Raw genomic sequence first — 15,343 nt, 5'->3', positions numbered from 1 at the left:
GCTGCTATTTGTGAACCATTATTAGAAGTGCAACACTGGGCTAAACACTACATGCATTCTTTCATTTAATCCTCAAAGAGCCCCATGAGGACGACACTGTTTTCCCCAATTTACATATAAAGAAACTGAGGCGTAGAGAAGTTAACTATCTCTATTTGTAAGATTAGAGTATTGAGGACATACTTGTACTAAAAAGTTACTCATATTTCTGAAATTCAAACTTAATTGGCCACTCTGTACCTTTTCTCCTGCTTTATCTGCTACTCCCCTTTGTCTGTCACCCAAAGACTAGTTAGGTGCCTACTGCACGTGAATCCCAGCCCTCGGCCACGTGGTGGCTGGCGTTGGAGTCGGGATGGGACCCAAGGTTGTCTGCTTCCAAAGCCACCCTGTGCAGGCACAGAGCAAGATGCAGAGGAGCCGTCGAGTGTCTGCCGTCCAGAAGAGAAGTTAGAACGAATAATGAACGCAGGATCTGATAAGAAAGGCCTACAAAGGCATGCAACCACAGACATGATCTGTTTGGCCCAAACATGTTTCCTTAAAAAATGGATTAACATATACACACTACTATATGTAAAATAGATAACCAACAAGGACCTACTGTATAGCACAGGGAACTCTACTCAATATTTTGTAATAATCTATAAGGGAAGAGAATCTGAAAAAAGTATATATAGATATATATATCTGTGTGTATATATATATATATATATATATATATATATATGTATGTGTGTGTGTGTGTGTGTGTATATATATATATGTATGTACATATACCTGAATCACTGTGCTAAACACATGAAACTAGCACAACATTGTAAATCAACTCTACTTTAATTTTTAAAAGATGGAATCAAAAGACTGCAGGTGGGGCATGCCATCTCCAGCTCCCCCGATGCCCCACCCCCTTTCACTCATTCCCTGGGCACTGCCTACCTCTTGTAGGCATTGGAGTCCTCACCCCTGTTGTATTGCTGTAGAGAATGACAGGGGTCACCAAGTGGTGTAGAGTCCTGGGACAGTACAGAGCTAAGAAAGGTCATTTCCAGCTGGGGACTCAGAAAAGAGACTGAAAGGGGAAAGCATTTGGATGAATCTCCTTCTCATTTTACTTTCCTGAGTACCGCTAACAAGATGCACTGTGTAAATGAGATGCATTCATTCATCCAACTCCTATTTCTTGAACATCCACTATGCCCCAGGCACTGTTGTAGGTGTTGGAGATACAGTGAGGAACAAGACAGACCGAATCCCTGCCTCCAATGATATTTAAATCACTGTGAGGGAGACGAGATAATTAAATTGCCAGAGAGTGAAACGTACTCTGAATAAAAATAAAGCAGGAAGAGGGGATACAGAACGGTGAGGAAAACATCTTTCTGTAGGTTGGTTAGGAAAGACCCCCTCTGAGGTTGGGACAAAAACAGAGGAGAGCAAAGTGAAGGAACAAATCTTGTGAAAAAGAGGGTAAAGGGCTTTCCTGGCAGGAGGAGCAGCTAGTGCAAAAGCCCTGAGGCTGGAGTGGGATTAACCTATACAAGAAGCTGTAAGGAAACCGGGTGGCAGGAGCACAGGAAGTGGCAGGGAGTGGGGTAGACAGTGAGATCATAAAGTGTGAGGACGTAGGGGTGCAGGTGACCGAGGGCCTCTCAGGTCATGCTAGGGACAGTATTTCGTGAGGTGGGATGCTGAAATGAGGATAATAATTGAACTTACATCTCAGGGTTATTGTGAATATTAAGTAAATTCTCCATGGAAAGCGCTAACATGGTTACATCGTTAATTCTACATATCTTGCGACTACTCTTATTCAGTGTTCAGGATATATTATTATTGAATGATCCAATTTAAATGTAAGCTATAGATTTAACAGCCCATTGTCAGGGAAACCGTTTGTCTCAGCACAATAAATGTTTTCATTTTGAAACATGAGCTGTGCCTTCAGAGGCCTTGAGATTTATGCACTGAAGCCCTTGACATGAGCCAGTTTCCCTAGCAGTCCCTTCCATCGTGACCATCACCTCTCCCTGCAACCGCCCCCAACTGGGTCCCGCAAAAAAAAAAAAAAAAAAAAAAAGACTCCTTTACCAGTTTCTTCTCACCGTCATTTTGATTTCCTCTGGTTGCCCTCCGCAGATAAAACTGTGAAGCTGTGGAAAGTCAGCGAGCGTGATAAGAGGCCGGAAGGCTACAACCTGAAAGATGAGGAGGGCCGGCTGCGGGATCCTGCCACCATCACCACCTTGCGGGTGAGCCCAATGGCTGGTTTTCCACCTTCTTTCAGTTTCCTTGGCAACCAAGGTCAGGGGAAGTGGAGGGGAAGTTTGGCTGCATGCTGGCTGCTGCTATAGGTTGCCCCTCTCAGGTATGAGGGAGGGAGGTCAAGCAGAGACCCCGCCTACCTGAGCCTCTGGTGGTAGGTGAAGGAACAGGACAGGCACCAACCTCTGATGACTATAAATCCACGTTTCCTTTCGCCCCTGAGGACTTACCTGCAGGGTCACTGCCATGCATTACTATGTTCTTAGCCTCTGTCTGTTTGCATCATCTAACATGTCTTGAGCACCTTCAAGGTACAGGCACGGCACTCCCCAGATAGGAAGTTGGAGTCTTGTGATTCGGAACATGAACTTCTGAATCAAACAGGCCTGGGTTCAAATTCTGCCACTTACCAGACTCTCACGTAGTCACTCCCTTTTATGAACTTCAGTCGTGCAAGTTATTTTTAGTTTCTCCATCTGCAAAACAGTGAACCTAGTACCTTACTGTGTATGGGCTTCTGAGGCTAAAATGCAGTGAGGATGAAAAGCCTTTATTCCATGGCTGGTACTCAAGAAGTGATCTCTACTATTAGTCTTGGTAGCTTCCTTCCTGCTGTCCAGAAAAGCACAGTCTGGTAAGGAAAGAGGATGGGTAGGACTAATATGCAAATGTTTATGACAGTAACTAGAGTAAGATAAATGCAATGAGAGGCAGAGAGTTGCAGTTTGTTCGAAGGAGGGAGAAATTATATTTGGTTCTGGGAGACTGGTATGTGTCTGTTAGAAAAATGGTGTTCGAAATGGATTTCTAAAAGCGGACTTTTAAAGGAAGGCTCTCTAGATAGAGATTAAAATGATTTGGGACTGGGTGATGAGTTTAGTTTTGGAGTGTTCATTGTGAACGGTAAAGCCAGGCACGTGTTGGGACCAGCCCTGGCCCCTAGCCACTTCCAGAACTGGGTAAAATATGTGCTTTCAGATGCCAGCAGCTCTACTGAAAACCAAAAACTGCGAAGAGACACTGAAGTGTCAATACCTGTGGGGAAAAGAGGTTGCCGCCCTGTGTTTAGAGGCAAATGTGGGAGTTGAATGATCTTCGTGTGCCTGATTAGCTGGCTTGTTGGTTTGTTCATTCATTCATTCATTTGTTCATCTGTTTATTCAGAAGATGCTTTTCGAACACTGACTCTTTGCGGCCCATAATGCTAGGCTGTCGTGTGTGTACCCAGCAGTAGTGGGTACCTGGTCTTCTACTGAGCTTCTTCTGGGCCAACGAGCATTGGCTGCTCTGTTTCCTCTCGTCCGCCTATGCCTTCAACCTGGAGGACGACCGTACAAGGTTACCTTATCAGACTGGGTCCATGCTCTAAATGCTCAGAGGTTTTGAGACTGGAGGACAGAACAGTGAAGAGTATGAACATTGGGTCACTCTGTCCTGGGTTAGAATTCTGGCTCCATTTCTTTCTGGATGGTGGCCTCGGACACATTTCTTAAAGTCCTTGTGCCTCCCGTGTCACATCTGCACAACAGGGATGAGGGATGGTCACTACTTCCTGGGTTTGATGTGAGGATTCAGTACAGTATTGTGTGTGATAGAGAGCTTAGCCTGTGTAGTGTCTCACGCAGAGAAAGCACTCAGTGATATTAGTTCCTACTGATGGGCTTTTGTCTCACTCTCAGCATCATTTTCATGACTGTTATTCCCCCTATGATAGTAGGCCTACGTGTTTGAGAAAATTCCCATTTTTCTCTTCATACACTTTTTATACTCTTGTATTCACTCCTCAAGCTATTCACTGATGTCTACCAAGTGGCAAGCACAGTGCTGGTGATACAAAAGGAACAAGATAGTCTTTCACCCCTCAGGACTTTGCAATCGTATGGAGAAAACAGATGGATTAGGCACCACTGGGGAGTTTATATAACGTGAACTTCTGCCCAGATGTTACCTTGCTCTTGTTCGCTATGTGGATGGAATTTCTCAGACGCCATCTCTAGTCCCCACTATGAATTCCAGTTGTCCACGCATCCAGTGGGATTTCGTATACTTGTATTTAGCCCCTGGGAGGATGCCATCCCCATGATGAAGAAGAAAGAAGGACTCTATGTAAGTTCCACTAGAACAGAGATTGTCCCCAAAGTGACACAGTGATGTTATGAAGTGGACTTGTACATATCAAACATGGAAGGAGGCCTTGAGGAGTGGCTGGGACTTAGAAAACCCCAGTTCTGGTTCTTGCGTCCTTATTAAGCATCTGTGACCCTGGGCCAATGAATCTCATTTCTCCTCTCCGTGCTTAGTTTCTAAGCAACTGAGCAGAGGACTGGACGAAGTCAGTGGTTCTGCAACCATGGGTGTCAGTTACAAATGCAGATTCCCAGGACGCAGCCTCAGTGATTCTCTTCAGCAAGTTGGGTGGTCCAGAGGGATCTGCATTTTTATCCTGAGCCCCTGGTGGTTGAGACAAAGGGATCTGTTATCCCTGGACTCTTATCATCTCTGAGGCTCCTCCACGCTCTGGTTTTTATGAGCCTCTGTTACTTTTCAGTCATTTCAAGTTATTGTACCAGCTCATGAGACACATTTGCTATCATACTGTAAAACTCGTATCTGATTTCATCTCGTCTACCTTCCTAGGCTTTCAAGTATCCTCATTTCAGTGTAAACATCCACACTCCAGTGTTCTTTCAGTGCAAACACTGAAAAGGCCAGCCTGCTTTCTTTTTGATCCCAGTGGTAGAAGAAGAACCAGGCAGCCCTGAAAACCATAGTTTCAGAACAATGACTCCAAACAGAGAATGAGCTGATGTGATATTAATCAGACCATAATTTACTAACATGCTCTGCTCTTGACATTTGCATCGCCAGCAGTTGTGGCTTTTTTTTTCCTTCCCTGCACGATGATTACCTCTCGTACACTTCATAGTTTCCAGTTCTACGTGGATCTTGAGAGCGAGAATGTTTAATAATACCCAACAGCTAATTAATCCTCACTGAGTAATGAACCTGTTCTGTTTCAGTGCTGGGAGGTTCAGCTTTTCAAAGTACGAATGTGGTTGTTTTTTTTTCCTTTTTTCATGCAAGATAGCTTTGCAAATCCAATCACTCATTACCCAGAGGGACTTTGAGAAGCACTTCTATGGACACTACATCTCCTGCTTAACATTATAACATTCAAAGCAATAATCGTGATGATAGTTTAATAATAACACCTGATAAGCTGTAAAATACCTTTTTTTTTTGTTTTTTTGCGGTACGCGGGCCTCTCACTGTTGTGGCCTCTCCCGTTGCGGAGCACAGGCTCTGGACGCGCAGGCCGAGCGGCCATGGCTCACGGGCCCAGCCGCTCCGCGGCATGTGGGATCTTCCCAGACAGGGACACGAACCCGCATCCCCTGCATCGGCAGGCGGACTCTCAACCACTGCGCCACCAGGGAAGCCCTGTAAAATACCATTTTTATCACAAAGTATTTACTTACTTAATTCTCTGATTCATCTTCAGCCCAGCCAAGTAGGAAGGCAGGTGAAGATGCTGGGATCTAGTATTTACTGTGCATTTACTATATGCCATGCACCATGCTGCACACTGTATCAGCATTGGCTACTTCATGAGGTACGGTTCACTGTTAAATACCCATTGAACAGATGCGCTTCACAGAGTTTCAGTGAGATGCCCAAGATCATGCTAAGCATCAAACCTTGATCTATGGGACCCTGAGCCCTTCAACCTGATGCTGCCTCAGAGAGGGAAAATGACTTGCCCCAGTGTTTGTCAACTGCTTGTCCAGAGCTGGCATTGAAAATCAAGAGCTGTGGCTCTTCAACTTGGACACATACATTGGGCATTTTAAATGCTTTTCTTAATAGTTAGTGCCATTATTATTCTAGGTCAGGGTGTATGCATGTGTCTCTCTCTCCCTCCCTCCCCCTCCCTCCCTTTTTCTCTCTCACCCACGCATTCACACACGGAGTTTCCAGACCTCTGGCCTCACCTTGCGGTCTTATGTACTTCCACTTAGCAAGATTCTCCATGCCCTTCTTTCCAACCTCCCAATACCCACAGCTAAGAAGACCTCAGAGCCCTTTCTTGGCAACGGAAACTCATGGTTCGTATAACTTAATCAGCCCGGGAGGGGAGATGGGTGGTGAGAAATCATACGTAGCGTACTTATCTGTGCAGAATGAGCCTGGAGTTACTATTTCCCTCGTTAGGATTGGCTGCCAGCGCCCTGGGAACCTAGGCCAGGTGGAAATGTGCTTTTGAACCAGTTACAAAAGAGTTACACAGAGTCTGTCTGGAAGGTGTGAACTCCCAACCTGTGACACCATAACTCCCCAAAATGAAGGGGATGTAATGAACTCAGGTTTTCTAATGGATATTCCTTACAGCTAATATTAATATTAATAATAATAATAGCCACATTTTTGAGTGCTTACTATATGCCAGGTGCTGGATTGTATACCCTTATATCATTCTGTCCTAACAGTAACTCTCTCGGGTTCTGTTATCCTCTCTGGATCATGCAAAGCCTCCCTCCCTCCTTGCATTTAAGTCTCTGCTTACGTGCCACCTTCTCAGAGAAGCTCTCCTAGAATTCTGTAGGGGAAGTATCACACTCACATCTTCCCGTTCACTCTCGGTGTCCTTACCCTGCCCCTTTATTCTTAACTTTCCTCCTGGCCAGATGTATCATTGGTTCACTGTCGGCCTCCCCTCGGCCTCCCCTCCCCCTCCCCTGAAATGTAAGCTCCGTGAAAGCAGGAACCACGTGTCTCCTCTCCTGTAGCTCCGGCACAGGGTAGGTATTCAGGATATGTTTGTCAAATGAATAGATTGCATAGAAGCGGAAACTGAGTTTCAGAGTAGACAAGTGGTTGTTTGCTCCAAGATCTCATGGCTAGAAAGTGGTGGGGCTGGGATTCAAACCTAATCCATCTGACCCCAAATCTGACGCTTTTCATTATGATTCCCTACAGCTACATCCTAAGGGAATACTAATTCATGATTGCAGAGCAGGGGAATTTCATGATCAGTGTCTCTCGGAATTCTTCAGCAAAGCTTTCTTAGTGTAGGAGCTAGATTTTGGGCGGAGTGGAGGGCGAGGGTGAGGGCTGCAAAGGCTTTTCTGCCACAGGTTGAGCACACAATGGATACACTGTATTTTAGAGAACAGATTCAGTTATATCATGTTTTTACGCACATGCCTTCTGCTGGTGACTCCTTCTGTCTTTCTCTCAGCTCAGGACACACACATTCTTGTGACTTTCCTGGACTAAAATTTTTCCACCTAGAAGGACCCTGATGTTTACACATCCCACTGATGGCAATTTAGACACCCTCCTAGCCACAGTCTGAGACACCATGGCAAATCGACATGAGCATTCACCAGCTCCAAATTCTGAAGGGAACTTCTTGAGGATTATTGCCAACAGGTCATGGGATTAGACAGCTTGGCTAAACACACTTTTTTCCCCAAAATGATTGTTTTTGTGAAACAGCTAGTTTAACTGCCTGATCTGTTTTCTAGAGAACTGATTAAACAGACCACTGGTTTAAGTTTACCGATAAAAGCAACTACATTGATTCAGCCCTTCCTAGGGACAGACTCCACACTGAGCATTTTCTGTATATTTTACAGTTGGCTCTTCATCACAATCCTATGGCTTATACATCATGCCCATTTTATAGGTGTGTAAACAGAGGATCGGGGAGGTAAGCGCTGGCTTAAGACCTCACAGATAATAAGTGGCAAAGCCAAGAACGGAACCCAGGTCTATCTGACCCCACAGCTCCTGCCCTTCACCGTCATCCAGGACTATTTATTGCACGGTCCTTGATCTAGACAACAATGAGGATAATAGCATCTGACACGTAGAACTTTTCAATGTATTTTTTATCCTACTTATTGAGCGCCTTCTTTGCACCAGGCAACGTGTGAAGTACGTACTACAGAGCGGGTCTTACAAAGATGAGTGAAACATGCTCTGTGTCCTCCAGGGGCCAGGAGGGGAATGCTGCAAGTCGCTGCAACATGAAATTAATTCAAGCAGCGGTTCTCAAACCACAGTGCCCTCACAGGCTCCTGGGATACGTTTTAGAACACAGGCACTGGCCTCATCACTATGGATTCTGGTTTAGAAGGTCTGAGTTGTACGCAGTAACATCGCTGACCAGATCCCCCTTAGAAAATCCCCGGGTGATTCTGACACAGGTGATCCCTGGGCCAAACTTTGAGAAACACCGGATCGGGTAAGTGTCCTGAGAAAAGCACAGAAGATTGCCATGGCACTTCAGAGGGAGAACAGAAAGAGAGAGCTATAGGACCAGGAAGGAATTTTCCACATGCATCTTGAGGGATAGATGGCCTTTCATGCTGGGGGTGGCAGGGGTCTTATTTAACGCTCCCAAGGATCTTGGGGGGCAGGTAGGACATGAATTGCTTTTCCCTATTTCTGCTGATCTGGATGTGATTATCCCCATTAAGAAAAGAGGAAACTGAGGCTCTGAGAGGCAGAACTGAGAATGAAATGTGTTCGGTCTAGACACAGCCTTTGTGCTTTTTTGCTGCCTCCGTGGTGACCGTGTGATAGTGCTCACTCCAGGAGAATGGGTAATCCCAGGCCAGTAACAGGGCAAATTACTGGTTGAGTCAGGATCGGCCGTCACTGCCTCAGGTTTTCATTTGGGGCTTCTGCTTGACAACGGAGGCCTCTTAGGACACAGATACAGTCTTCCCGTACCCATTTTTAATTTTTCTAGACTTCATTTTATGATGTATTGATGCTCTAGGGGCTTCATAGCCAATGCTCTTACAGCTTCAGCTTTCCTTTCCTTATATTTGTTGCAAATAAAAATGAAGTGTTTAGCTACTGCAGTGCAAAATCAATCAAGGCTACTCCATATTCACATGCTTGCAGTGGCCCCGGACGGCCCCTGAATTAGATTACCTTTGTGAATGTGTCACTCTGGTGTGGGTAATTTCTCAACCTCCACTCCATCCCTTCCCCCTCCTGTCTCAGCGAGGGGATATTGCAATCCCCCATTGATTGACTACCGCACAAGGGAATGCTGGCATGTGATGTGTGTAACTCAGCAGGACGCACGTACTCTGTGTTTATGAAAATAAATAATAATTTCTGTTCCCGTTATTGATGGCCATCATTATCTGATTCTATCAGTCTGTGTCACGGGGTTTCATTGATGGGATCAGAAAGCACTCCACAGGAACCCCGGGCACTACCCTCACCACCAAGCCTCAGTGTGTTGACATGTTTTGCCTTTTAGGGGTGACACTTGTGGATGTCCCTGTCCTGTTCTTGGGTAATATTCAGTGAGACAACATTAGTTGGGTTCAATGTGAGGCCAAGGAACTAACTGAAATAGTAAGAGCAGCGGACATGTATTAGCATTTGCTCTGTTCCAGGGATGCTCCATATGTTGGCTCATTTATTCTTCAAGATAAACCTATAATGAAGGTAATAAAATAAACCTCATTTCAGAGATGTGGGAACCAAAGCCAGAGAGGTTAAACAGCCTGCCTGAGGTCAGACGCTAGTAAGTGGTAGTACTTGGACTTGAATTCATGGCTTTATTTTTTTTCTTTTCTTCTATTTTTTGGCCATGCCGCACGGCGTGTGAGATCTTAGTTGCCTGACCAGGGATCGAACCCATGCCCACTGCAGTGGAAGCATGGCGACTTAACCACTGGACCACCAAGGAAGTCCCTGAATTCATGTCTTTATGATTCTAAAATTCATACTACTATCCTACCTCTTGTACTAAATAGAATGCCTGATATATTCATCTGAATATTTGGTATAAACTGAAATATGAGTAAGCAGGGACTAGAGAAGAAACCATGAAGGAGATGGTAGATGCTGCGGGAACCTTGGGCCCAGATGGTGTTTCCGTTTTGTTTGCGGGGGGGGGGGGGGGGGGGCGAAGGTGGAGCAGAAAGGATGCGTGCAGTTAGATCATGGTTTACCAAATCTGCATGGTCATCAGAGTCTAGGAATGTCTTAAATCATCCCCAGCTGACTGATTCAGAATGTCCAGGCACAGGGCCAAGGGATCTACCCATAGTTCACAGCTGTATCCCAGGTAGTTCTGAAGATCAGCTGGGTTTGAGACATTTGACAGATGTGGACATTTGATTCAGAAAGCTGAAGTTACTTACCCAAGGGCTGCAGCTACTAAGGGGCTGAGTGACATTTTTAAAGGGCTAGGGCTCTGACCACATCTCAGCCATCATCTGAAAAGTGGAACTCATCCTACATTCTTCCCACAGAGGTCATGCTAATAAAAGAGAGTAATGTGTTGACAGTACTGGTGTGATGCCTTACGATTGCCAGATGCTCGATATATGTTATATTACCTTTCTCCTCTTCCTTCCCATCTTGTCTTTTACCTGGACAACCAGGAGTTTCAGGAAAGTCTGATGAATATATTGAAAAAGTTCAAAGCAGCATTATGTTTTGATAATAGTGAATCCAGCAATCCATTCTGCTTTATTTTTATTTTTTTTTTTTTTGCGGTACGCGGGGCTCTGACTGCTGTGGTCCCTCCCGCTGTGGAGCACAGGCTCCGGACGCCAGCGGCCATGGCTCACGAGCCCAGCCGCTCCTGCGGCATGTGGGATCTTCCCGCACCGGGGCACGAACCCGGGTCCCCTGCATCAGCAGGCGGACTCTCAACCACTGCGCCACCAGGGAAGCCCCATTCTGCTTTATTTTGAATGTGTGTTTGCCCTGGCTCTCCAAAGCTGCCTTGGATTCAGAATATTTTCACTGACAATAAAATATTTGCTTTCATCTCAAAGCTACCTTCGTTGTGCTGTACTTACCATGTAGTAATTAGATCCAAGATAAATGTAAATATAAGCAGAATCCTATACCTGGCTTAAGATCAAGTTGTCTTTGTCTCTTGCTCCCAACCCCTTTGGAAGGCAGCCATGGCTTCTCGAATGTGATAGGAACTAGTAAATGACACTCCCCACAGGTACACTCAATGACAGTGGGAAGCTGAGAAGTCCACTAGTACCAGAAGAGGAAAAGGATCATGTTAGAGAAGAAAATCTCGATGTTTCCATGGTCTCTGGTGCAGTTTATCTTGAGAATCCCTGGTCGGGAGGCACAGTACTCTAGACTATGACCCATTCTCTCTTCCTAACTTTGGTCATTAAATGGTCTGAATTTTGGAGGCGTGGGTCGGTTAGTCAGGCTGGGGCAGGTTGCCAACCTTTTCCAGGCTTCGCAAGCAAGGATCTTGTCATTGGATCAAACCTAATTCACACTGACCCAGACGGATTTTTCTCAAAAGAGAAGTGATTAGAATGATTTTCTCCATCTTTTCCTTTAAAGGGCTCTCTGTATACTTTTAAAGTAAATGGAAAATCCAGGGCATAGTTGGATGATTCGAGGAAGAAAAGTATCTCCATTTTCTGAATCTTTCGGATGGAATTATCTGAATGATGAGTGTCATGGGAAAGACATTGTCTACAGACCAGGTCCTGGCTCTCCAGTGTGAGCTCACTTTTGCTGGAGTAAGAGGCGTGAGGTCCAGCCCCTGAAACTACACATGCATGTGTATGCGTGTGCAGGCGTGCACACGGCACAAAGTACCAAGAAGTTCGTTGTTCAAGAAACCTTAGAATGTTAACATAGCCTAGAGCTGATTTGTAGTATTTGTTTTTCAATTGGACTTATTTAAATAGAGATCAAAAATCTGAGCCTAGGTCCCTTTTGCTACCAAGTTATGCAAAGCACTCATTTGAAATCACAAGAGGAATTCTAAGGCCTCTGCTCATTATACATAAGAGTTTTCTAGAAAATCATTAACACAAAATGGACTTGGAGTCAAGTTCAGTAGAAAACAAGATCACTTTGATCTTAGTACATTGCAAACCAGACTTCCACTGATGCACTGATTTTAAATACCCGTCCTTACCAGAGAAAAAGGTTTTAAGTATTTCCCTAGAGGTTAGTGTATATAGGAAGATACTTTCTTTTCTTTGGTGCATAAGTATAAGAAACTGGTTGGAGGAAAATATTTTATAAGGGTAGTTTTATGTTAAAGGAGATTGTTATCAACTGGAAAAAGATTTAATTCTCTGGTTTCCTTAGAATGATTGAGCCAGTAGGAAATGAATTTCTACCAGAAAGGTCCTAGATTTGTATGTAGTTGAATGGAGGAGAGTGGATCACTCTCTTGTAATTTGTTGTTTTCATCAGATGATCAGTTGAGCTCGTGTTCTTTACCAGAAAAAATGTTAAAAGCGGTTGTAAAAACACACACACATACATGCTCACAGATGTTTCTTGCTCAAGAAAATATGGTAAATCCTAGCTTAAATACATTTAAACAAATTTATTTACTTTGGGGTTTCTCAAGACCTTTAATATACTAATGTACAATATCAAAGTCTAAGAAAAATATAGTGCATGCATTATTTTCCACCAAACCTAATTGACCATGTCCACTGTATAGTTCAGCTGACACTTTTTTTTTTTGCGGTACGCGGGCCTCTCACTGTTGCGGCCTCTCCCGTTGTGGAGCACAGGCTCCGGACGCGCAGGCTCAGCGGCCATGGCCCACGGGCCCAGCCGCTCTGCGGCATGTGGGATCTTCCCGGACCGGGGCACGAACCCGCGTCCCCTGCATCGGCAGGCGGACTCTCAACCACTGCGCCACCAGGGAAGCCCTCAGCTGACACTTTTATTTTCCATAGCAAGACTTTCTCAATGGATGAAGCAGTGCACTGACTCTGGCTTGAGCTCCTTATCTTGTCACGGGCCATTAGCAAACAGTTCAGGGATCCATTATTTTGAGTAGTACAGCGATAGACCTCACTTTGGGAGATGCTGACTGAAGGAATTGGGTCAGGGAACAGGGGTTAGCCTGGCAGCGTTTCCACCCCCATTTTCCTGCCGTTCAGTCTCAGAATCCCATGATGGAGAAAAAGCCTTAACAGAGCCTCCCTCTTGACATACAAGTTCATTAACATTAACTGAGAACTTTCTAGTGCCTGACACTATTCCAGGCACTTTGCATGCTTCCTCATTTAATCGTCACCTTAACCCTATCAGCTGAAAACTATTATCATCATTTCCCAGATGAGGAAACTGAGCTCCATATGGAGGAAGCAACTAGTGCAAGGTGGTTAGCTAGCAAGTAGCAGAACCAGAGTTCACCCCTGACTGTCTGACTGAAGACCCCCACTCTTAACCACCATGTTATCTGGACTCCCAATAGCAATGGTTCTCACCCATGTGGGCCAATGTGAGCTTTATCCTATTGTCAGAGACTTCTTGAAACAGAAATGACCCTTTAGCCAATCTAAAAACCATCACTGTTCATAAATGTTTCCTTCTGTGTAAGCTATCATCTATCTAATATGCATCTATTAAAAAAAGGTAGGGCTTCCCTGGTGGTGCAGTGGTTGAGAGTCCGCCTGCCGATGCAGGGGACGCGGGTTCGTGCCCCGGTCTGGGAGGATCCCACGTGCCGCGGAGCGGCTGGGCCCGTGAGCCATGGCCGCTGAGCCTGCGCGTCCGGAGCCTGTGCTCCGCAACGGGAGAGGCCACAACAGTGAGAGGCCCGCGTACCACAAAAAAAAAAAAAAAAAAGGTTCCACATATAGAGTCATGTGTGGTCCTTGCCCTCACATGGGGCTTATAATTCAGTGAGGAATTAGCTGGCTACAAGCTTTTATTTGAAATTAATAACAGCACCAACCTCGTGTACCCATGCCTGACATCATGGTCAGTCCTGTTATGTATTTAAACACTGCCTGAACCCCTTCTCAACATTTTCTATTCTGCCCTGTGATCCCACTTCCTCTAATTATTTTCAGGAGTTGAGAATTCTGAGACTTTGAGTTAAATGAGGACATTGTCTGTTTAATGGCAAAACATCCAGCCACAAGGTGAAAACTTCATCCAATTATCCTGCCCTTTCAATTCCAAACACGCAGATGTTTAGAAACTTCTGAAAGCTTGATTTAAAAAATAATAATAATTTGCTTTCCAAATTCAAAGAGCAACTGGGAAAAGCGTCCTAAGGAGGGGATATATGAGACTATCAATGCAGACAAGAAAGCAGGCGTTCAGGAGTTGTCAGGTTAGATCCTGAGACAGAAGTGGCAAAACAAAGCCACACTTGGTCACCATCATTCCTTCCCATAATAAAGTCATCTCTGCACATGAGCTCTCAGATGGCTGTCACACCAGTCCTGATTAAATGTGCCTTTCCCTACTTGATGGTCAAATCCATGAAGAACATAGGTGCCGCCTAGGTCTCTTGCTTTCTCATTTTTTCACTAATTCCATAGGTATTTATTGAGTATCTACTGTAAGCCAGGCATGGTGATAGGCCCTAGAATTACAGCAGTGAACATGAATGGCACGATCCCTGCCCATGACCTCATGCCCTCAGTCTCTTTTGGTGGGCAGGGCATGAATCAAATGCCCCTGATATAAAACTGACCCTGGGATGGGGGCTTCAGAGGTGCATAGGAGAGCAGATGATGGAGGAATTGCTCCATTCAGGAAGCACAGAGAATAATTTCTTGAGCAGTTAATAATAGGGCTGAAGCAGGAGGTAGGTAAGGAGAGGAGAGGGAGGCACCTTCCAGGCAGAGGCAATGCCGTGGACAAAGACCCTGAGGTTGGGAAGTTGCACCAGAGAACAGGCGATGGAACGAAGGCCAAAGTGGCTGGAATGCTGATCCCAGGGGATGCGTAGTACCAGCAAGATGCAGGTGACAAGGCAGCCAGGTTACGGCCATCACAGACCTTGCTAGGGAATTTGCTCTTTCTCCCAAGAGCAATGCAAACCCTTTCTTCTCTGCTCTGGTCATTTTTTGAAACAGCTCTTCTTTGCTCAATAGCTCAATGTTCTGCACCCAAGACAGGATATACACCAGGGCAGAAAAGCTGCCAGCACAACATAGAAAACTCCTGGCGGATATGACAAGTTTAAATTCCAGAAGCCAGTGGCATTTGGTCGGTGTGGCCATGTTGCCCTCTAGCCCTTGACTGCCACTGTTTTGATACATGTCAGGGCATGGCCTCCATGGAG

The 15,343-nt window shown here is 45.2% G+C and overlaps 1 protein-coding gene across 3 annotated transcripts in view; it reads left to right on the top strand.

The window, feature by feature from the left end:
- Positions 1–15,343, top strand: part of PPP2R2B (protein phosphatase 2 regulatory subunit Bbeta) — a 454,043-nt gene that overhangs the window by 352,278 nt on the left and 86,422 nt on the right. For all 3 annotated transcript variants that reach the window (XM_065875381.1, XM_065875380.1, XM_065875382.1), the window contains one exon: positions 2,140–2,252. In XM_065875381.1, coding sequence (XP_065731453.1) covers positions 2,140–2,252 — 113 coding nt within the window. The remainder of the gene's footprint in view (positions 1–2,139; positions 2,253–15,343) is intronic.

Source organism: Phocoena phocoena, chromosome 3 (assembly GCF_963924675.1).
Source record: "Phocoena phocoena chromosome 3, mPhoPho1.1, whole genome shotgun sequence".
Lineage (NCBI taxonomy): Eukaryota > Metazoa > Chordata > Mammalia > Artiodactyla > Phocoenidae > Phocoena > Phocoena phocoena.
This window is presented reverse-complemented; position numbering and strand designations above follow the sequence as displayed.